Genomic DNA, 21538 nt, shown 5'->3' with positions numbered 1-21538 from the left:
TCTGCTCTTCAAACCGTACAAAAAATGGTATATATGGAAAGGGTTTCTTTCCAAATACAGTCAACTGCTTAGTGTAGCCATGAGATGTCAGTAGAGACCACTGTTTCTGTGCAAACAATTATAAAACAGAAAAGGTCTCTCAAGTCAGAGCATTCAAACTAGGATTACTAGCAATACAAATGCCAAAGCGGGATGTGACCCAGTATATACTGCCACTGCTAATATGCATCCAAAGACTGAATGTGACAGTGATATGGCTGCTGAAAGGACTGGCAAAAAAGGAGGGAAAAGTTTGAGAGCCTAGTTAGGGTTAAAGCCGATGTGTAAAACATAGGAGAACGCTATTACAGTAAAACAGCAGTAAGAGCAAAAAGATCCAATTTTTTGTAACATAACTAGAATGCAATCCAGTAGTTAAAGACCTGTAACCTAAACCAGGGACGGCTGAAACTCTGGGGGTTGAACCTGGCCTTCAGGGTAGTTTTGTCTGGTCTCCAAGAACATCTGACCAAATTTCCTGTGAATTTGCAATTGCTGGGCTAACAACTGTGCCCACTTAGCAAACAAACTGGGAGTACTGAGGCACAGGGGAGTCTCTCTTGAGCATGGTTATACCAATTCTGGGGACAGTTTGATTCTCTAGTACAAAGCCAGAGCATTCATTCTAAACTTTTTGGTCCTGAGCTGGGGCAATTTAGTCTGTTAATATGAAAATGACAGTCAGGAGGCCAAGGGACATGTGTTTTTTACTGATATAACTTGGCTAACCATGAACTGCTTTGCTGCAAGGCATTTACAAAATGAACCAGAGAAAAGGATATCTGTATTTATGAAAGCTTAGATTTCTTCAGATTTTGTTTTTCAGTTTTAAATAGTTGAGACCATTTCATTTGCAAAACAATGCAAAACAAGTGATAAAATTGGAGGCCAAGATTACTTGAGATCCCAAGATGTCAATCAAACTTGGGAAAAATCTAAGTCTTTTGGATCTGTCTCATGGGCCAGTTCCAGTTTTCCTTAACAGCTTCAGTGGGCAGGCACTCCGTGCCTTGCTGTGGTCACCTTTGTGGAGAGGTTCTGGGCATATTCTGGCCCTCCCCCAGTGCTGACCCATCAGGCATGGACAGAGCATGTCCTGTTTGGTCTCCAACCTACCATCCTTTTAAATTTGGAAGGAGGACATTATGAATCACATGTGTCTGCATAGAGTCAGTCAGGTCTATTGGCTTTGGCTCAGGGATCAGCAAATGTATGAAGCTACTTTAACTGAAGCTGTGTCTGAAACAATAATGTCCCCTTGGTCATCAGAGGCGACTATACAGAGACATCCAAGCTGCTCTGCAAGAGCCAGCTCAGGAACAGCACAGACCCAGACTGAATCCTTGTGGTTTCACGTCTACATTATATTCACCAGCATCTCCTCTAAATGTCTTGTATATCTGCAGTTTTTTCACCCTCAAGGATTTCTTTGACGTCCCCTATCCTTCTCTGCCAACTCTTGAGGAAGCCTTTAAATTAGTGACTAGTATTGGCCAGTAGCTCTGTGCACTCTACCTGCTCAAACAGTACTGCTCTGCTCAGTACATCTTGTTTTCTTCACTGTAAATGTGGCTAATTACCTATGAGTTTGCAATTCACCAGAAAGTAATGGGAACAGACAGTGTCCTCATCTCAGTAACACATTTTGGGGAAAATACAGCAAAGAACTGAGTATTAAATAAACATTAGTTTCAGTAAGAGGAAGAAGCCGATAAGGTCACTTGTATCAAATTACATAAAGTCCTTTCCTGGATGTTTTCTCTTTCTAGTTAATTCTTAAAAATGTTCAAGGCTTATTTGACTATTCCAAACCATCTTTTTTTCTTTGTATTGAGAAGGAATTTCAGAGAAATTCAGGGGTTATACAAATATTCAGGAGCAGAAGATACTCTTTATTACCATTGTGCCAGATATTGCAGGAAGCCAGAATGAGAAATTTAGGAAAGCCATGGAAATGAGAATTGCTGTAATTCAATAACAGATTCATTGGCTTTCTAATTACATTTGATCACTAGAGTATTTTTTATTGTAGCTGCCTAAGTATCTTATAAATACCTACCACATGTGACACAGGCACTTCAAAAGCATCATATAAACTGTAGAATAGATCTGCAGAAAAAGTTAAAGAAAAATACATGTATTGGTTCTTCCACGTCTTAGTAAATAATTCCCAGCTCTGAGATGTCATTTTATTTAATTTTACAACATCCAAAACCACTGTAAAATAACATCTGTAATAAATACTCAAAAAACCCCTCAGATGATATTTTACTGTTACAGCTTACAGTAATGTCTGAGTAACATCATACAAATTGTATTATAAATAGCTTCACCAGCACCAAAAAATAGAAATATTACATTTTACATAATTCACTTAAGCATACGGAATTTTGGCTACAAAGGATTTTTTTCTTACTTTTCTTATAAAGTTGATTTGGTACGCTTTAACTTGTAAAATGACACAATTACACAGTCCCAACATAAGGCAACATGGAAAATATGTGAAAACCAATGTGGGAGCAAGTGAGAATTACAAAATTGTATTGGCTATTCACAGAATTTCTACTGCTCAGTCTATTCAGGACTTCTAGCCTTATTTCATTCTGATAACAAGCAAGGTCTGCCAACTAAGGTCTTAGACTGGGATTCAGCAGCTCGGGTTTCATGTGACCTTGGACAGTTTTTCTGCCTCAGTTCTCCATTCACAGCATGGTAGTAATAATGTTTCCTTGTATCTCCAAAGACTGTAAGCTCTTGGAAGCTCCCTGCCACTATTTTTTGTAAAGTAATTGGTACTGTGGGACTAGATTAGAGCTGAGCTCGGTAAGAGTAAATGTGCAATCTTTAACACGAGACACAATGATAAAATTGTTCTGATATTTAACAGAGGTAGGTAAATGATGCCCTTTGCACTACTGGAGAAAGTACAATGGACTTGCCCAATGACACAGTGCGCCTTGCTGACACAGCTCCTGAGTCACAGTCTTGAACTATAATATGCTGAAGTCCTCCAGAAATACATGAACTAACAGAAATGTAGTGGAACTGTTAACACATTCAAGTCTTTATTCAAAACCACAGCAGTCAGGAAAATTTCTTCATTAGCTTCAGTGGGCACTGAAGTAAATTTTCTCTTAAATGATATTACCCAGAGGAAAAACTAATAAAGAAAAACCAGATTTCTTGGCATCTGAGATGAAATTCAGGTATCCTGTGTGCTCAGCTTTACTCAGCAGTTTTCAGCACAAGTTAAACATATTCTAGCACAAAACATGTGCACAAATCTCATGAAAAGGAAGCATCATCAAAATTACTAAGAAAAACTGAGAAATGCATCAGATACATCTTCTGCATTACAGAATTGAAAAAGCAGCTACTACTAAGCTGAAAGAGGTAAATATGTAGCCTGACCATCTGACAGATTGGGGCTGGCTACAGTAGTTATTAAAACATCTGGAAAAGCAGCTGTATCTTTCTCTTGCAGTACACTTACCATTGCACTGCACTTGAGAACTTTACCATCATAGTCACTACCATCTGCTGGATAACTAATACCAAGTCATTCACAGTATCTAGGCCCTATATCCTTTCATTTTATCACAGCACCAAAGCTAATTTTTAGAAAATTACTAATTTCTTCGTTTTCACCCTATAAGTAATGATTTTAGGAAAGAGAACATGATGCTGTACCTCTCCTTAGACATAGCTGACATGGATTAGGCTTCTGGGGTTCTCTGGTTTCTCAAGTCATCCCATTTTTGTGTGTTGTCACAAAAAAATAGTGTGATTGTGGTACAGGAGCGAGGATGGCCTCTTTGGGGAGACATGAGGGAAAAGAAAGATCCAATATGGAAGGTGTACACCAGAGTAAAGATTAATATTCACCTCACTAGGTGTCCTAGCCATGCCCTAGTACTCCGGATTATCACTGAAGTTCTCCAAATAGTCTGCATTTCTTCCTATTCTTGATCTTTATTTTTGATTTTATTTTGTGCAACAAAATAATGTTAAGTATGCAATATTAACTGAGGATATTTACGCCTCACACTTGTTCCCTGGGTTCAGGTGTATAGACATCATATATCCCTATGGTCCTCCAAAGGCAGCAGGAAGATCACACTACCTACCACAAAGTAGCCATCTCAGAGTAGGTCTGCTGGTAGAGGCTGCCAACATGACTGGAATCCTGGGCATACTTATTAGGAGTCTCAGAGGAGAAACCAAAAGCCAAGTGGACCGTGCATACTGGCCTGCAAGGCACTCTGAGGCACTTTGCTGGAACAGCAGAAAAGGGAAAAGCAAGCAAGAAATCCGCCTTGTTCTAAGCATGAATGGAGATGTCTTATGAGCTGCCAGCTGAAATTATTTTGGAAACACTAACACTGCAATGTACTTTCCTCTAAAGTCACAAGGGTTTTCTTATTGACAACACTTGAAATGTTTTACTGATTTATCAGAATCTTCATGTTTTGTAGCTAACTGTGAGGAAAAGGCTTTACAGCAGCTGACAAGATACTCAGTCACAGCCTTGCCACTTTTATTACCCCTAGTGACCAGATGGACCCAGCAATCCACATTTCTAGGTTCTGCAGGGTTCTGTTGTTGCAATACCTGTTGTTCATAATGTCTGTTCACGTCGCCGTTTCAGACCCACAACTCTTGCTGCCAGGAGAAACACAGCCCCAGTGAGCACTTCTGCGACAAAGGAGATCCAGACTAGTGCCAGTGACCAGCCAAACCTGATGTCGATTTCTACCAGGAGATCCTTACTCCTCAGGAGGCAGACAGCTTCTTCGAAGGCAGCAGCTGAATATGCAATATAGACACTGATCCCAGTAAGTGTAACAAGAGCTGGGAAAGAAAAACATATTCAGCTAGTTAGCATTCACTGCAGAAATTAAAAATAATTAATTGGATACCTCTTAGGGCTTCTTTGCCACTCCTTCCTATCTACCCAGGCCAGATTACCAGTTAGGCTCTGTTTACCTTTGAAATCTAGTTGAGGCGGTTTTGGGGGGAAGGGTGAGAGGGAAGCAAAGGGAGGGTTATTTCTGTCCATTGAGTTTACTGTGTTCTCACTGTTAAATACTGAATCAAAATGTATAACAGCAAGCCTCCCACAATAAAAATCTCGTCATGTCTTTTACAGATATCTAATGCATGTACAGCTCTGTTTTCAATACTGTATTATAATGCATCCTGATTTCTCACTGCTGTGCACCACATACAGTTGTATACCTCTATGCAAGAAAGCCCATGGAGACAGAGATTCTTGCATTTCAGCTCAGTGACCTGAATTTAGGCTGTTTTCTAATTTTGAGTATCGTAAGTTTTGAGTGTTCAGTGTAAATGTGTTGGTCTTTACTGTCACCTCCCACCAAATGTTGTGGAGTCGTGACTATTCATCACTTCCAAATAATTAAGCCAAAGACATCCTTAGAGCAGACTAAAAATAAATTCATAAAGACACTCAAACAAAAAGCCAGATGTTTTCAGAATGAAAGGACTGTACAGAAGCTAGCAAACTTAGGGAATGGCACATCTAGCACAAGTACATGCTACATCCTGGGCCTGGTGTCTATGTCACTCAAAGGACATATATTAACTAAAGTCATATCTTCACTGGATCAGTGGCAGGAAAGATGCGATAGAAAGGCCCTGGATTAAAGGACTGTAGCCCAGGGAAAGTAGATACAGGACACTTGTAGGACAAGATAGTGTCTTATCTAATTCTGAGGGAGAAAAATTTTGGTCTGGCTTTCTGTTAAATGACAGTGTAAGTCTAGATGGCATTTTTGCCAGAAAGACTTGAGTACAGGCAAACCAAGACGGAAGAGTATTGGGTTATCCAACAGTCAAAATTCATACTCATATTCCTCACTTTAACCATGCTGTGATGCCTGTACCTTATCCTAGTCCTCTGCAAGGGGGGGGAAAGAATCACTTTATACCTTTTGTCAGCAGAAATGGAAATGACTGTTCTGTTGACATTTTCAACAAGGTATGCCAAGTTCTCTGATCCCCCTTAAATGTGGCCATATTTCAAAAAAATGGGAAAGCGTATAGCAAGTCCTGGGATGTGGAACATATCAGTTCTGCTATTTTCCAAAAAACTCAGGTCTCCGGAATTGCATCATAAAATATTTCTTTCTGCTGAGACAGAACTATCTAATCAATACCGGACTCCATGAACTGGAATATCCTATAAAACTGCATGCCCGTTATATGCATCAAGCCTTGGTGCAGCTGAAACAGCTGAACAATACCATCTGATCGAGAGAAGGGTCTGGTCTCACACCAAAGGCCACCCTGCAGTTCTGTTCACACTGTCCTGGGAAACAGCACTAGTTGCATCTTTAGAACACATTCAAGCACCCTTCTCCTAATACTGTCTTTGTGTTTCCTATCCCTCTTTGCAACCCCAAGAAAGGCGCAGTAACCCACTCCTCGGTGGGATAATCATGCTTTGCACTTCACAGCTTTTTCATCTTTCACTTACTATTTGGAGTAGTTTTCAAATAGCTCTAAGCCTTTTTAGTGAATACAGCTTTCTGATGTTCTAAGGAAACAGAACTTAGGGGGTTTTTTTGTAATGGGGGATGGTTGGTCTTTGTAAGAGCATTTCAGACTAAAAAGGTCAGTCAAGACTTTGAGACAGCAGCATTTGTTTCCAGCCATCTCCTAGCATTCTCTTCTTAGCAACAGAACTGTATAATCAGGTGATGAGAGCCAATACTGATGATCCCCCTTTCTGTTGGGGAAAATTTCTGTTTCAAGTTACGTTGTGAAACAGTACTGAAAATGTATTTGGAGAAGAAAAGGGAGATGGATTTAAACCCAGTTTTTCTACTTTGACAGAATGTTTTTAGTTTTAATTCATAAATTACTTTCCAAAACACAGAGGTTTTGGTTACAGCAAAAATAATAGAAAACAAAATGTAAAAGAATTTTACTAGCTTCAAATTGAAATGTTACACTCCAACTAAAATAACTCTTTGTGGTTTCCTTTTGTTACCCACAGTTTAGGGACACCACTGTAGTTCAAAACTAGCAGTGAAGCTAACGCAGGAATGCCTAGCAAGACCCTTTTCAGGAACTCAGTGCAAATGCCTTTGAAAAAATATCAGTTTTCTTAACAGTTGCAAGATCTGTGCAAGGCTATCGAACCCTATGCTTTACTAATTCCAAAGTCACCTCTCCGTTACTCCATTACCCTGTCTGTAAAGAATTCGGGCACTGTGCTGAGAAGGTATTGAATCTTTTGCGTTAATGGGCACAGGAAACACATAGTGTTCAAAGTATGAGTCACTCCACAAGGATGTATGGTTGTGTGTGATTATTTGCCTTTCGTGACTCTTAAGGGGCAGCTTTCTATTCCAGAATCCCGTCAGGAGCTGAGCAGACACCAAGTGAATGAACACCAGCATTATTCTGAAAGCAAATTCTTGCTTAGCTTTTTTCGCCCGGAAGATAAAGTGATGTTTCCCAGATATAATCTCTTATTATTTACAACAGTTAAGCCAGGAGTTTGATATAGTACCTCCAAAAAGAAAAAGCAGTCCCGTCATTAGAAGCAGTAGGTAGGCCCTGGCAAGAATACTGATGAATCCAGTCATTCCTCCAAAAATCATCAATATCAGGCTGAGGGGCATCAGGATGACAAATGTTCCATGCATGTCTGAAGAAAAATGAAGAATGTTAATATTTTAATATTTTATTATGGTGTCATTGGATGTACTAATAATTATTGAGTGCAGGGCCCCTGATCAGTCTCACAGCCTTATTCCGTGCTACACAGACAAGGAGTTGGACAATCTCTTGGGTTTTCAGTTTAAGCTGGCAGGACAAATATATGGTATGGAGAAAAATGTAACATACAAAGCAAGCCCTTCACACGATCACAGCCTGTGTTTCAAACAGAGACCACAAACAAAAAGGATATGTCTACATGGATATATTTAAGCAATTAAACTGTTTCAGATATTAAGCCTAGCTGGATAACAGGTCAAACATTGTGTATCAGGTAGTCACTGACAACCTTAATAAAAAGTAGCCCTGGTTATCTGAATCATACAGATCACAGTGAGTGGCATTGTTCTGTTTGGGTGGTGGGATCCAGCAGATGCTTTGGTTAAACTCTTTCTTTTCTGTCACATGTCCTCTGCTGAACTGATCTAGCAAATTGTTGACCTTTTCCTTTGTTGCAGCTGACCACCAACTAGAGGTAAATTTTCCCATCCAGCACTAATTCTGTGTCTGTCATTGTTTCCTACAGCAGCTTCACTAAGTACATTAACCCATCCTGGTTGCTTCCTCCCATGCTAAATGTTTTACATTAGTCTTTCTTGATCCCTATAACATTTTAATAGCTGTGTAAACAGAGGGTTGCTATATATTTTTGCATATCACACTGTTTTTTCCATCATAAACCATCTTTGTGTCATTGTTCCCTCTCATGCAATCTATCCACAACATTCAACCCAACCTTTTCTAGAATAATAACCAAAAAAAAGTAATTCCAGCTTCCAGTATCAATTTATTTCATACCAGCGTGAAGCGCAGAGTTACTGAGAAAGGAAAACTTCAAATCCATTTTCTGAAGGGCTCTAGGCTTCAGTGTCTCATTTAATTTCACAGAGGAACAACAATACACCATTAGCTGGTTCCTAAGGAAAAGGAGTCAGTTAAGAGATCACGGTTTGTATGTGATCAGGTAATCAATTTTTTTAAGTCACTGTAACTGCCCACTGAATTGGAGGTACTCCACCCGTCACTGGCTAAGGATCCAGCTTATCCTCTTCAATACCATTATAAAGATAAGACACAATCGTGTACATGTTTCTATTCAGTTCTGGAACCTTGGAAGATTAGGAAAAGCCTGCATGGGATCAAGGCAGACACTTAATTTCTTTAATTGAGTGGAATGTGGTTTGAAGACATAATTATTTGTTACGTGTAGTACAGAACATGCTCACAAGGAAAAAGTTTTGGGAGGTGGGCCCATCGTTCTTCCATTGCTGTTTATTTACACTGGTATTATATTCTCATATTTAGTCCCACATATGCCCACATCAGGATCAGCTGATGCTCGGAAAGCATGAATTCAGCATTCTGCATGGAAGGGAGCACTTTCTCTCCTTGTTTCTAAATCTGAGCATACTGCCTCGGCTTTCCTTCAGCAAAACTGGCCATGGCTGCTGTTGCTGTCTAAGAAACCCAAACCTATAGCAATTCTCAGACGCTAACAGTCAAATCAATCTTCAGCCTCCTGTGTATAAACCAGTATGTCAAAACTGTTTGCAAATCTTAGTTGAATACCAAGAGGAGAAATAGCCATGGAACTTAGGTCAGGAGTTAGAATTGGTTGTCAGGGATGTGATGTGACATGATGTGACAGAATAGAGATTTGGCACACAATTTAGTTTTCATATTCTAGAGGGGCAGCAGGAACAGGCTAGTCTTCTCCCCGTTTGTGCTTCCTGAGTGTATTAGGTCTGATTTTGATTCCCCATCATTTTGACATCCATGTGTCCTCTTAGATTTAGTCTTGCATTGTCCTGGTTTCAGCTGGGATAGAGTTAATTTTCTTTCTAGTAGCTGGTATACTGTTATGTTTTGGGTTCAGTATGAGAAGAATGTTGGTAACACACTGATGTTTCCAGTTGTTGCTAAGTAGTGTTTAGACTAAGTCAAGCATTTTTCAGCTTCTCATGCCCAGCCAGCAAGAAGGCTGGAGGTGCACAAGAAGTTGGGAGGGGACACAGCCAGGACAGCTGACCCAAACTGGCCAAAGGGCTATTCCATACCATGTGATGTCATGCCCAGTATATAAACTGGGGGGAGTTGGCCTGGGGGGATCGCTGCTCGGGAAATAACTGGGTATTGGTTGGTGAGTGGTGAGCAATTGCATTGTGCATCACTTGTTTTGTATATTCCAATCCTTTTATTATTATTGCCATTTTATTATTGTTGTTATTATCACTATTAGTTTCTTCCTTTCTGTTCTACTAAACCGTTCTAATCTCAACCCACGAGTTTTACCTTTTTTTTGCCAATTCTCTCCCCCATCCCACTGGGTTGGAGGGGGAGTGAGTGAGTGGCTGCGTGGTGCTTAGTTACCAGACTGGGGTTAAACCACAACATGCATGTAAGAGGTGAAAAGGCCTTGAGGGGGTAAAATCTGATGCAATTAACATTTTAAAAGTATGAATGTAAGAAGGGTGCAACTCTGTCCTCAGACCTGGCTTTGCTGGGAGGGAAGAAACATAAACAAGCTCATCACTGGGCCTGTGCTTTGTGATTTTCCAGGTGTCCCTCATGAGTCAAAGTTGCTGTTAATAAACTATACCTCAGGACAGTAGCACTAACAGTTGCTATTTCTTTGACTTTCTTTTTCATGGTGTGATTTCAGCTACGGCAGCTAGGACTGTAACCTTAGCCAGGACAAGCGCGGATGAAGACGGTAAGGCTCTGAATATAACCTTTTGAAGCCAAGGGAAAACAAATCCATACCAGAGTATTCTCCTGGGGAGTGTCATAGATTACATTAATGATCTGTGACAGTTGCATGCAACATCAGGATAACTCTGATTTTTATGCCCTCTTCAGTGAAAATATAGGTTTTAGGGATATCTCAGCTGAAACCCACAATCCCACTGTGACAGAGCCTTACTTTTCCTACACACAGCTGGGATCACATTTCACATGAATCAACTGCAGCTTTTTTAAAATCAAATATTTGATGAATTGTATTTGGTTAAACAGCACTTTTATCACCTCCAGTGTTCTAGTTCAATACCTAATACCCATTTGTCCTTCTTCTATGAAATCTGCAACTGCCTGGGAAACTTATTCTAAAATGCTGCCATGGAAACCACTCAGGAATCTGAATTCATGCCATCTGGCATATGATATTATGTCATTATATTGCTTGATTAGAGGGACAGAATTAGTTTATAGAAGGACATGACTTAAAATATCTTTACTGTGTTTCTGTCTTCAATAATCATCTGTAAAAGAAGTTAAAACATTAATTTTGCTGTAATTTTAGTGTTTTTTAGGTTGTGTTGAAATACATATTTATGCATTATTATACATATGTCTTCAATCTGATGAAATTAATCTAGTATTGAAACAAAACCAACCTAAGCATTTTGCACAAGAGGAGGTATGTGCAATTTCTTATAAAACAGAATTCAGTTTCCCACATTTATTTCTCAACACCTGAGTTCCCTGTCAGTCCAACATGAAAGCCTCAATAGTTTAATCTTGAAAATACTGAAACAGACTGATGAACATTTAAAAAACACTCCAGTTTTTTGTAGCAAAAAATACTTTAATTGCTTGATCCGAGTTAATGAAGTTTTACATCAGCTAGCCAAAGCTGTTTTAACTAGAGGTCTGACCAAATGTCTATAAGACTGACATCTGCAGTGTGTGTCCAGATCTGTGAATTTGGCAGACATTTCTAAATTACCACCTAACACAGTTGTTGACGGGTTGTTTGTAACAGAAATCTGTGGAATGAACTAGAAAAATTGAATGGTGTCAAAAGTAACCAACTGCAGGTCTAGCAGTTTTGTTAATCGTCTCCTGTTAACATGCTGGAGCTTAATTGTTTCAAACTAACATTGGTTTTGTTTGCACAGCTTATAATAGCAAATAGTCTCTAGAAATCATCAGAAATACTCCAAATGGCAGCAGCTCAGAAGAGCTTAATTAAGGACCTGTTTATCTTCCCCAACAGTAACTAAATAGCCAGTTAGAAAGACAAAAGACTCTAGCTGAAACAGAATGCTGGCAGTAGCTAAAACCAGTGGGTCTGCTCTGGAAAGACTTGGCAAAGCCAGGAAGAAACAGTGCACTGAGACAGCCTGACCTGCTTGCAAGGAAGGAAACAACTTAGAGAAACAACAGGCAACAGAAAAGAACTGCTGTCTGTGTCTAAATGTGAGACTTCTGGGCTTGAACCCCAGGGACACGAAGGCCTGGATTCCTTCCTCTTCAGTAGAGAAAAGATGATGCTGGAGGAGAGCTCACAGGGTTAGCGTACCCCAGGATAATTTGCTAAGCTCTGGACTTTGTGTTACACATTTTGGCTTTGTGCTCTTCTTACGTAACAAGTCTCTGAGCTAAACTGGAGGACAAATTATAGACAGTAGAAATAAAATTATGCTAGACTCGGTATAGGTGCGCACTGACGAAAACCTTCGATACTAGGAATGGGTAGAATGATAAAAGTAAGTGATACACTGTGGTTCACATTCTATGGCTATGATACCAATTAATTTGAAAATGAGAACATTCATCAGAAGTTGTCACTCATTAGGTCTCAACTGCATTGATGCTAAAGTTATCTCAGATTTCTGTATATATTTATTGTAATATCTACTGTAAGTACCAAAGCAAATGTTCACTGGAACCTCTCTGAAGGACCACTGCACTGTTGCTCAGAAACAAAGCAGATCCATTTAGGTATACACCTACCGTATCAATTACATTAGAATTTCTATGTACATCATTTGGGTCTTATTTCATTTGGCCTCTGAACTGGCTCTTGCCAGGTATTCCAGCCCTAGCTGCTTCCTTCTGATAACTTAAAACCAAAAGGAAAAAATTGTGAAGAACTGTAAATCACCCAGGAAAAATATAATGGGAGCCAGAGAATTAGGCATTCTGGGATTATAACATTATAAACATGTAACTCAGTAAAAATGAAGCAGGTCCATAAAGAGTGGGGAGAAGTGTGAAAGCAGCTGGTTAGTGACTGTTACAGGGTCCACATGCTGCAAGGAAATCCAGTCTAGTTTAACTGTACTATTAAACTAATTTTGTTGATGAAGAAACCAAGGCAGCTGTTACATTATAAAAACTGAGGTATCAGTAACTGCCCCTATTGCAAAGATTTGTTTCCATACAGGAAGCACTAACTTTCCTGCAATCTCATGGTTCCAGCTATATTGATGTCTAAAAAAGAAAAAAATAAAAATACTCTGGGGAGAATAATTTAAGCAGTTGTGCATGGGCAGCTGCACACTCCAGTCTTGGTTTTATAACAAGAAAAACATTTTCTTCCAGCCATATATAAATGGAAACCACATCCATTAACTGATCATCTCTGGATGGCTCAGGAATAGAGGAGAGCACTAAAAAGTGACTTGTAACAGAAAATCAATCACTGGCCACGATGTTCATATTACTAACAAAAAATCAGGATTGTCAGAGGCTTAATCATACCTTGTAGGTACCTAACACAGCTGGTTCGTGTGTCAGGGGCAAACCAGGCAGCCATTAAGAAATAACAGTAGTTCCTCTCACGTTATTTTTCATAACACTAGTCCCAGCTCTGCAGTGTAGATGGGACCCCGCACCAGTTTGGGGTGCAAAGCTAAGATTCAAGAAAAATTATGTTTTGTAATTTTGCATCTGTTTGCACTTTTGGACCAAAATGGCCTCTTACATTTTGGCCAAATAACACATATAGATGTTGCTTAGGTGTGCCAAAAGAAAAAAGAAAAAAAAAAAGCTTTGTGGCAATTTGGTTTTAAACTATAAGAGGAGGGGGGGAAGTCACACAAAAAACCCTCCACATTTTAAAAAATTTCACCATGCTTTGAAAAAACCTTAGCCACAGCTTTCTAGGATCAGCAAATCATGTAACATTTAGTTCAGAATGTACATGCAAGTAATTTTTATGTTACCAAGCAGGGGTCACTATCCAGCCATAACTCAGACACATAGGAGCAGGTTACTTGAGTTTCCAAAAAGTAGAAGAGTTTTGACAGGATACATTAGTATCCAGCAAACACATTACTTTCTTCTTTTGACAGCTCATCTGTCCTGAAAGAAGTACTTGAACTAAGTCCAGAGTACAAACTGATTTTGATTAAAATTCTTTACAAAATTGTTCATTTTGCAGGGATTACACTGATGTTGTCTTTAGCTAAATCTATACTGATTTACTAATTATTAACAACATAGACTTTGGCAAATGAAAAACATCTATATTACAAAAATGCCCAAGAGTAACTAAACTTTTCCCAATGTAACTTGTTGGGTTTTGGTTTGGGTTGGTTTTTTTTCTGAAAGAAATTATTTTACAAAGCTGCAACTCTTGGGGAAAATTTTTCAGTAGATTAAATACTGCCATTCCTTCTACGCACCAACTTCCCCCTCTCTGTATGTGATCCTCAACATTTAGATGTGATTTTGAATGTTATGTTTCTTCTACTGGAAAATGGCAAAGCTGCTCAGAACTCCTGGTGCAGCTTCCTTTCAAGTCAGAGTGACATTCTTCTTCTACCATTTAGTGAGAGATGGATTCAGCTCACCATGAAAAAAAGTTGCTCTTTCTGCATGTCTCTCATAGCTGGCACAGAACACATGGCAAGACAAGATATCTGGGGTGACTTTGCTGACAGATTTCAGTTTTAAAGGTGACTTTCAGAGGACTATCTTTAATCCTAGTGGTCACCAAGAGACCTTAATAACTGTCTAAATTGTGAAAAGTGACACTTTCATTTTAATCCTGTATAGGACAGAGGAAAATATGCATCTCCAGTAAAAAAAATTTTTTTAAAATGCAGAAATTTCAGAAAAGCTAGTGGTAGGTAGTCTAGCGGTATATTTTTTAGACAATAGCTGATATTTTAAACAAATACATAACCATGCCATAATGCAATCTATAGTAGGAAAATGTGTTATACATTGTGGGTTTGAGGGAGAGAGAGGGTATACGCCATATATTCGGCTGGAGGGAGTGGTAAGAAAAGAAATGGAGGCTTAATGTACAGGAGAAAGCATGCTTGTGCCTAATCCATTAGAAAAATTGCTCAAGAGTATTCCTATGATGTGAAAATACATCATACTCTCAGGCTTAACAAGACCTAGAGTGATTGCCTGAGTAATATTGCTGGCAGCACAGAACTTTAACTTGTACACCCAATTTTTTTAATTTGCCAGGAGCTGTATTTGAAGTACGCAATAAGCCTAAAAGGAATCTGCTGGGGATGAATAGGAGAGAGATTGGAAATGTGGAGGGAGGGAATGTGAAGGTTTTTCATTCTCTAATGAAGGGTTTGTCTTCTGGCAGTGACCAGCACTTCTGTTTCCAGTTAGACCCAGCAATTTGCACTCAGTTATAGGCTTTCTCCCATCTTTTTTGGCACTTGTGTCTGGTTAAGACATGCCAGCAAGAGTATGGGAACTCTGAAGAATGGGGAACAGGATTCCTGATGTGTTACTTAAGTGCCTGCATTAGGAGACAGCCCTTCTAAATCTTTTTAGGAATAATCGGCAAGAAACACGTTTGGTGTTGCCAGAGCTCCTGAAATTCACTCTGCCAATCAAACAGTGAGAAATATGGGTGTACAGCTAGACAGAATGAGATCAATTCCATGTGAATGTGCCTCACACAGATACCTGCACAGGCACACACAGAGCAAAAAATAATTTTCTGAAGTAACTGATTAAAGCTGTGCAATTAGCCTGTTTGCCCCATATAGCAACACATGAAGAAATTACTGTAACTACACTGGAATCCACGATCCCAGAATTGTCTTCTAAAATTCTAGTTAGAATGTGTTGTAGATGAAGATGAATGTTCAACCTGATCTGCCTAAATATGCTTCAGTGACCACAGTCAGAAAATATTTAAGTGTAAGGCTGAAGTAGAAGGTAGTATCTCAGTACTTAACAAACCTAGACATCACTTAGAAATATCTATATTTCCTACAAGTAAGAAGTACTGACATGGCACTTCCTATGTTTAGCTGCTATTGCTGTGGGTCTGAAACTGCATTGAAGCTGAACACCTAAAATATCAAAAAGTTCACTTGGTAGGACATTCTAATCAAACCAAGTAGGTTCTTCCAATGAAAGTATCTTTGATTTCTTATCATTTTTAGGCGGACAACACCTGCTTATAATAAAATCTGCAAGTGTCTCTGCAGACCTGAAGTCTTTGTCCAGGAACCTAAAAATAGTGTTTGATACGAGAGTGAGAGATAAAAAATTTCTCTGAGGCTCTGAAGATTCTGTAAACTGTTATGAATCCAATTTTTACTCATATTCACTATTTTCTTACACTCCATGACTACCAAAGAGCTGTCCTTTGTTTCCAAGCCAACATCATTTTTATAACCAAAAGAGCTCTGTATAGTCGCTGCTTTTGTTTTTGCAGAATTCAGCTTTCATTGAAGAGCTGTAACCTAAAATCTCCTCACCTGACAAAAATTACAGATATATCTTTTGCAAATATGAACACAACTTTTGAAATGCTAATAATTTTATCCTGAAATCTTAGACTATCCCCAATATAATAGTTGAGGTGCACACCTTAATGCACACCTAAAATGTGATCAGTCTAGTTAGGTTTGATTAACTCTGAACCCTCAAAGGCTTAAGTGATCCAGCAGACAATCATTTTCACTGATCCTCAGAGTTTTCAGCAACATCAAGCAGCTAAGGCCCTCTGTCTTAAGTGAGGAAGATTAAAGAAATGGCACCTTTCCATTTGAAAGCACAGAGACAATCTGTGGTGTTAGTCTTGAACCTGTCAATATATTTGTATGGCTGTTTCCGTAGCCCACTGGGATCTTATTCCTACTTTAACTTTCCAGTTACTGTTGCAACACAGCTACATTAGCATCAGTACCTTATAGGCTTACTTTGCCGTGTCTGCTGCACTTTTAGCTATATCATGAGATGCTGCTCCAAAAGACTAAAGACACTCTAAGCCTTTCTGAAGGATTGCTCAGGGAAATGGCCAGTTTTGAGGGGAAAAGTACCATTTTAAGACACAGGACAAATGCATATATTCCGCTTGCAAGGGGAAAACAGCCAGAGTCAGAGAGGAGAGGTAAGCAAATACAAAATTAAAAAAAATCAAGCCCATATACAAGAATGTATGAGCAAAGCATTGTGCAGCATATGATGCAAAGAAGCGAAATTATCTTTTAGGAGAAGCCTAAAAGTATTTGAAAATGTTTAGTTTGGACTTTCTGAAAACATTCTGTCATTGACAAATGAATCTAAAGAAAAAGAAGCAAATACTAACCAACGCAGTTAGAAACTTAATGTAATCTTTTTGAACACAAAGACTTTGAACACTCCTTTTAGTCATTGATTTATTTTCTTAAATGCCCACATACTTAAGGTTTTTTTCAGTGCAAGGAATCTCACTGAAAGGGTAGATAAGTAGCTGTCTTAAAGAGTAATTTAAATGTGTGCTCAAGCACTTTCAGTGATCAAACTCTTTTGAGGAGATTTTGAACATTTTTGCCTTTTATTTTTAATAATTGTGTACCTTCCTGAGCCATTCCAGGTAGAAACATCTTGCTCCTGTGGAAGAAATTAGCTGAACTTGACATCAAATAGATGGTCATTTTCAACAGCAATCCCACTTAAAGACCACTTGCAGTGACAAATATTGTACAAAAGCAGAGTCAAAACACTATCTCAGAGAGCCCCCCCTCCGAATCAGAAATGGGAACTTGTAAGTGGACAAGGAGGGAGGGAAGGGTGGATGAAACTATAGAAATAATATAAAAGTTACTCACACAAAAGCTGTCTGTGTGAATCGGTGATGTTTGCATTCTCGTGCCAGAAGGGATTTATCAAAGGGTAACATTCGCTCCTCACTAATAGAGAAGGGAAAAAACAATGAGAAAAAATTACACTATATCTTATTGCAGTACATCCTCTTTTTTTTCTTTTTGCATGTACATATAATTTATATAATATTACCTGCTTTAAAAACAGTCATTCCTAGGTAGGGAAGGAAAGGAGGGGATTTTCACTACCCAGCATTGGCCAGCTTCTGCTCCCATGGGGCCTGACCACTGAAGTCAAGAGGGAAACATCTGCTCATTTCAGTGGGGCTCAGGGCACAGCAAAGGGGAGAATGCCTTTAACCTGCTCCTTCTCCCCTGCTCCACTGGAAGTAACATCCTTTCTTGCCTATGATGAACACTACTTACTGCTTGTTCTTAACGGTGGAATCAAAACCAAAAGTAATATGCCTGGCATACAAGTTAAACTAAATGGGGAAAAATCCTGTAAAATCCATGTAGGATTTATGGATCTTTCATTAAAATCCAGAACTGTGAAACACCAAGCAAGATCAAATGCAGTACAATTACTTGGTGAAGCCGGTGAGTCTTTAGTCACTTACCTTTAGTTAGCATGGGATTAAGTTAATTTTATTTATATTATTTAAAGAGATACATTTCAAACTAATAATATTTATATTGATATCACTTATATTAATATTACTTATGTATGTAAACTAGACATTGTTTAATATTCTTGATATTATTATTTACCATTTTAATGGCTTTAACCCAGAGCTGTCGCCCCTTAATTCCCCGCGAGCCAAATGAAAAGACGTCTCTCCTTCTAAATGGCTAACGTTTATTAAATTAGTTTGAATTAAAAGTCGATGTAAAATTGGGTTACAGTAGCCGAAAATTCGCTATCCCCACGCCTCCTCCGGCAAGTCATCTCTTGTCGATACTCGACAAAGGACTGCCGGCGGCTGCAGGGGAGCGGACTGCTCTTCTGAGCGCGTACAGCCAGAACAAGGAGCGACCGCGACCGCGACCGCGACCGCCTGCTGCGGCCCCTCCGTTGCCACAGGCCGGAGCTGCCCCCCCCCTCCGCCGCCGCCCCCCGCAGCCGGGAAGAGTCAGAGCCCGCGCCCACCCCGCCCTGCCGGACACGCGTGGGACGGGACGCGGCGCTCCCCGCCCGCCCCGCGCCACTCACCGCGGCAGGTCCGCCACAGACCCGAGTGCGAGCTGAGGGCGTCCGTGCCGTTACGGGACGTCTCCAGCCTGGAGGCATCGATGATGTACCAGAAGTCCGTCGCGATGGCCACCACGAGGAAGACGAAGCTTGACGCTCCCACCAGGGCCACGAAGAGGGAGAGGACGCCCAAGTTGACCTTCATCCCGCCGGCCGCCGCCGCCCCGCCTCAGCGAGACCCGGCGGTCGCGCCCGCGCCGCCTCCACGGCGGCCTCGCCTCGCCTCGCCTCGCCGGGCCGGGCCGGGCCAGCGGGGCCCGCCGCAGGTAGCCCGCCTCGAGCCCCGCCCCGGCCGCGCGGCACGGAGCCGGGGGGGCTGTGTCCCTTCGCGCCTCGCCTGCCGCCGGGCGGAGCGCGGACCCCGCGTCCCGCCGCAACGCCCCGGCCCCGGCCCCGGCCCCGGCCCCCGCCCCCGCCCCCGCCGCGGCCCCGGCCCCGGCCCCGGCCCTGGCCCCGCGGTGCTCCCCGGCGCGCGAGCGGGCCCTGCTCCTGGCCCGGCCCGCCCCCGCCCCGCTCGGTTCGCTTTCCCGCCCTGCCTGTCAGCCCCGGCCGCCGGCCTCGCGCTCTCCCCGAAGGTCTGTGGAACGGGGGCTGTGGGGAGCGGGGCGCTGAGCCCTGCGCCCCCGGGCACGGATGGGGCAGCCCTTGAAGACAAGGCTGCCTCCCTAGAAAGGGAGACGCGTCAGAAAATACGGGCAGGGGGGTATCCTGATAGCTTAGGCGGCTTTGAAGCTCTCGGGACGGTCTCGCCTCAGGACAAAAGCTTCCTTGTTCCAAACACCACTGTCCTCGTGGTGTCCAGGCTCTGGGGAGCAGTAACAGGGTGGGTGTTTTTACTGCCTTTCTGTTGTTGTCGTCTGTATTTACGAGAGATTTCCTCGTGTTCTTTGCCTTCCAGATGCTGACCTCGAAAGGATAGATCTAATTTGAAAGGTGGTGTCAGAGAAAGCAGTAACGTGGCAATTGCTGCCTGATACAGTGATGTCTGTACCCTGCTGGGGATGGTTTTCCTGTCAAAGTATCGCTGATGGAGGGGAGGACACACACGGTATACCTTCTTCCAAAAACTTCGGAAGGACAAACAGTTATGTAGTTTCCAAGGGCACGTGGTCATGTGTGAGCCCCTAAGCCACACTTTAGCTAGCCTCCTGCTGATCTTCAGCCCAATGAAATCTCTTGGCTGACAAGGTAAATTGCCGTAACACAACCTTGGTTTTAAATCTGCAGAGCATTTACTATGGAGTTTTACAGCATCGCTTCACTGGCATAAAGATACAGTGCAGGTAGGGTCAACAGGGCATCTTGTTTTCTTGTAACTCACTTCAGGTCTTCCAGGGAATTGCTAAGTAAATCCTAGTCATTAAAAAAATCATTCTCATTTAGTTTCTGGCATGGACACAGGGCAGAATGTGTGACATCATTACCCATCCATGGCAACAAGCTATTGTGAACCAGTAGGGTTTCAGCAGTAGGATCAGTTGAAAGGAAAATATTCCTTGACAGCATTTATTTAAACACAGTGATTATCAGCACTACAGACCATGTTTTGCTCTGCAAAAGTACAGAAAGGTGTATGTTGCTGGGATTATAATAGTCTTTCCATTCAGGAATACACTGAAGCAGCTGTAGCATTATTCTGAGCCTTTGCCATCTCTTTCTTACATCTCCAAGTTGTATTTGTAATATATGAATGTGCCTGTGTAGTTCTACAAACTAAGCAGCTGTTACCTCGTTGTAATAGTGATGGTTAGGTGACAGCAGCCGTACAAGGTTTATGAAGCAAGGTGAAATGTTTTGTTAGACTAACCGATGCAGTAAGAAAAAATGAATGAGCTTTGGGGCACATGAGTCTTAACTGGGACCCCAAGCTCGTTTGTTTTTTCTAACTATATTTGCAGAGTTACTTGAAAGTTTTTCTTAGCCCCACAAACGCCATGTATTAAGCACATGTTTTATCAGCTCTCCTCTCATAAATCTAAACCAGAGGCATTCATGCATCTAAAGTACCATGCCACCACAATGATCAGCCATTGTCATCTCCCAATTAAAATCAAGGGAAAGCAAAGGGTGTAAAACTGCAGGACCATTTAACCCAGTTGGGTCCAAGCTGTTAATCAAGTATTGTATGAAATACTTATCAGTGATGATCTGTGTCCTGGAGAGTTCTTGTCCTAATCTTGGGGCCCACAAAGTTCCGGACACGTGTTTATTTTTAGAAACACTATTAAATAATTTGTTTTAGCCATCAAGATATAGAATCATAGAATCATAGAATCCTTTAGGTTGGAAAAGACCTTTAAGATCATCAAGTCCAACCATCAACCATGCCTTCTAAACCACATCCTGAAGTGCCTTGTCTACACGCTTTTTGAATACCTCTGGGGATGGTGACTCAACCACTTCCCTGGGCAGCCTGTTCCAATGCCTGACAACCCTTTCAGTAAAGAAATTTTTCCTAATGTCCAATCTAAACCTCCCCTGCTGCAACTTGAGGCCATTGCCTCTTGTCCTATCTCCAGCCACCGGACAGAAGAGACCAACACCCACCTCACTACAACCTCCTTTCAGGCAGTTGTAGAGAGCGATAAGGTCTCCCCTCAGCCTCCTCTTCTCCAGGCTAAACAGCTCCAGCTCCCTCAGCCACTCTTCATAAGACTTGTGCTCCAGGCCCCTCACCAACTTGGTTGCCCTTCTC

General features: G+C 41.2%; 1 protein-coding gene across 5 annotated transcripts; it reads right to left on the bottom strand.

Annotated features, from left to right (window-relative positions):
* Positions 1-359: 359 nt before the first annotated feature.
* TMEM114 (transmembrane protein 114) lies at positions 360-19081 on the bottom strand. 5 transcript variants are annotated; one of them, XM_052773285.1, is made up of 5 exons: positions 18805-19081; positions 17598-17678; positions 7580-7717; positions 4651-4890; positions 360-2148 (listed from the first exon to the last, which is right to left on the bottom strand). In XM_052773285.1, exons 1-4 carry the CDS (start codon positions 18986-18988, stop codon positions 4658-4660), a joined length of 636 nt encoding a protein of 211 aa, XP_052629245.1. In that variant the 5' UTR covers positions 18989-19081; the 3' UTR covers positions 360-2148; positions 4651-4657. The 5 variants fall into 5 exon arrangements, with proteins under 5 accessions (XP_052629245.1, XP_052629246.1, XP_052629244.1 ...); XM_052773286.1 differs by adding an exon at positions 8587-8705 and having other exon boundaries at positions 1911-4890; positions 18805-18936; XM_052773284.1 differs by having other exon boundaries at positions 1911-4890.
* Between the last annotated feature and the right edge of the window lie 2457 nt (positions 19082-21538).

The sequence above is a fragment of the Harpia harpyja genome, chromosome 21, assembly GCF_026419915.1.
Source record: "Harpia harpyja isolate bHarHar1 chromosome 21, bHarHar1 primary haplotype, whole genome shotgun sequence".
NCBI classification, from domain to species: Eukaryota; Metazoa; Chordata; class Aves; order Accipitriformes; family Accipitridae; genus Harpia; species Harpia harpyja.
Note: the sequence above shows the minus strand (reverse complement) of the source record. Positions and strands in the feature narration are given on the sequence as shown.

Bases quoted from the DNA above. Each gene is read 5' to 3' on its own strand.
- TMEM114 (XM_052773285.1), bottom strand. From the start codon at position 18,988: ATGAAGGTCAACTTGGGCGTCCTCTCCCTCTTCGTGGCCCTGGTGGGA. The intron at 17,679-18,804 runs GTGAGTGGCGCG...CTTCTCTATTAG, and splicing joins TCTGTGGCGGACCTGCCGCG to TGAGGAGCGAATGTTACCCT. The intron at 7,718-17,597 runs GTGAGTAACTTT...ATTTTTCTTCAG, and splicing joins TTCACACAGACAGCTTTTGT to ACATGCATGGAACATTTGTC.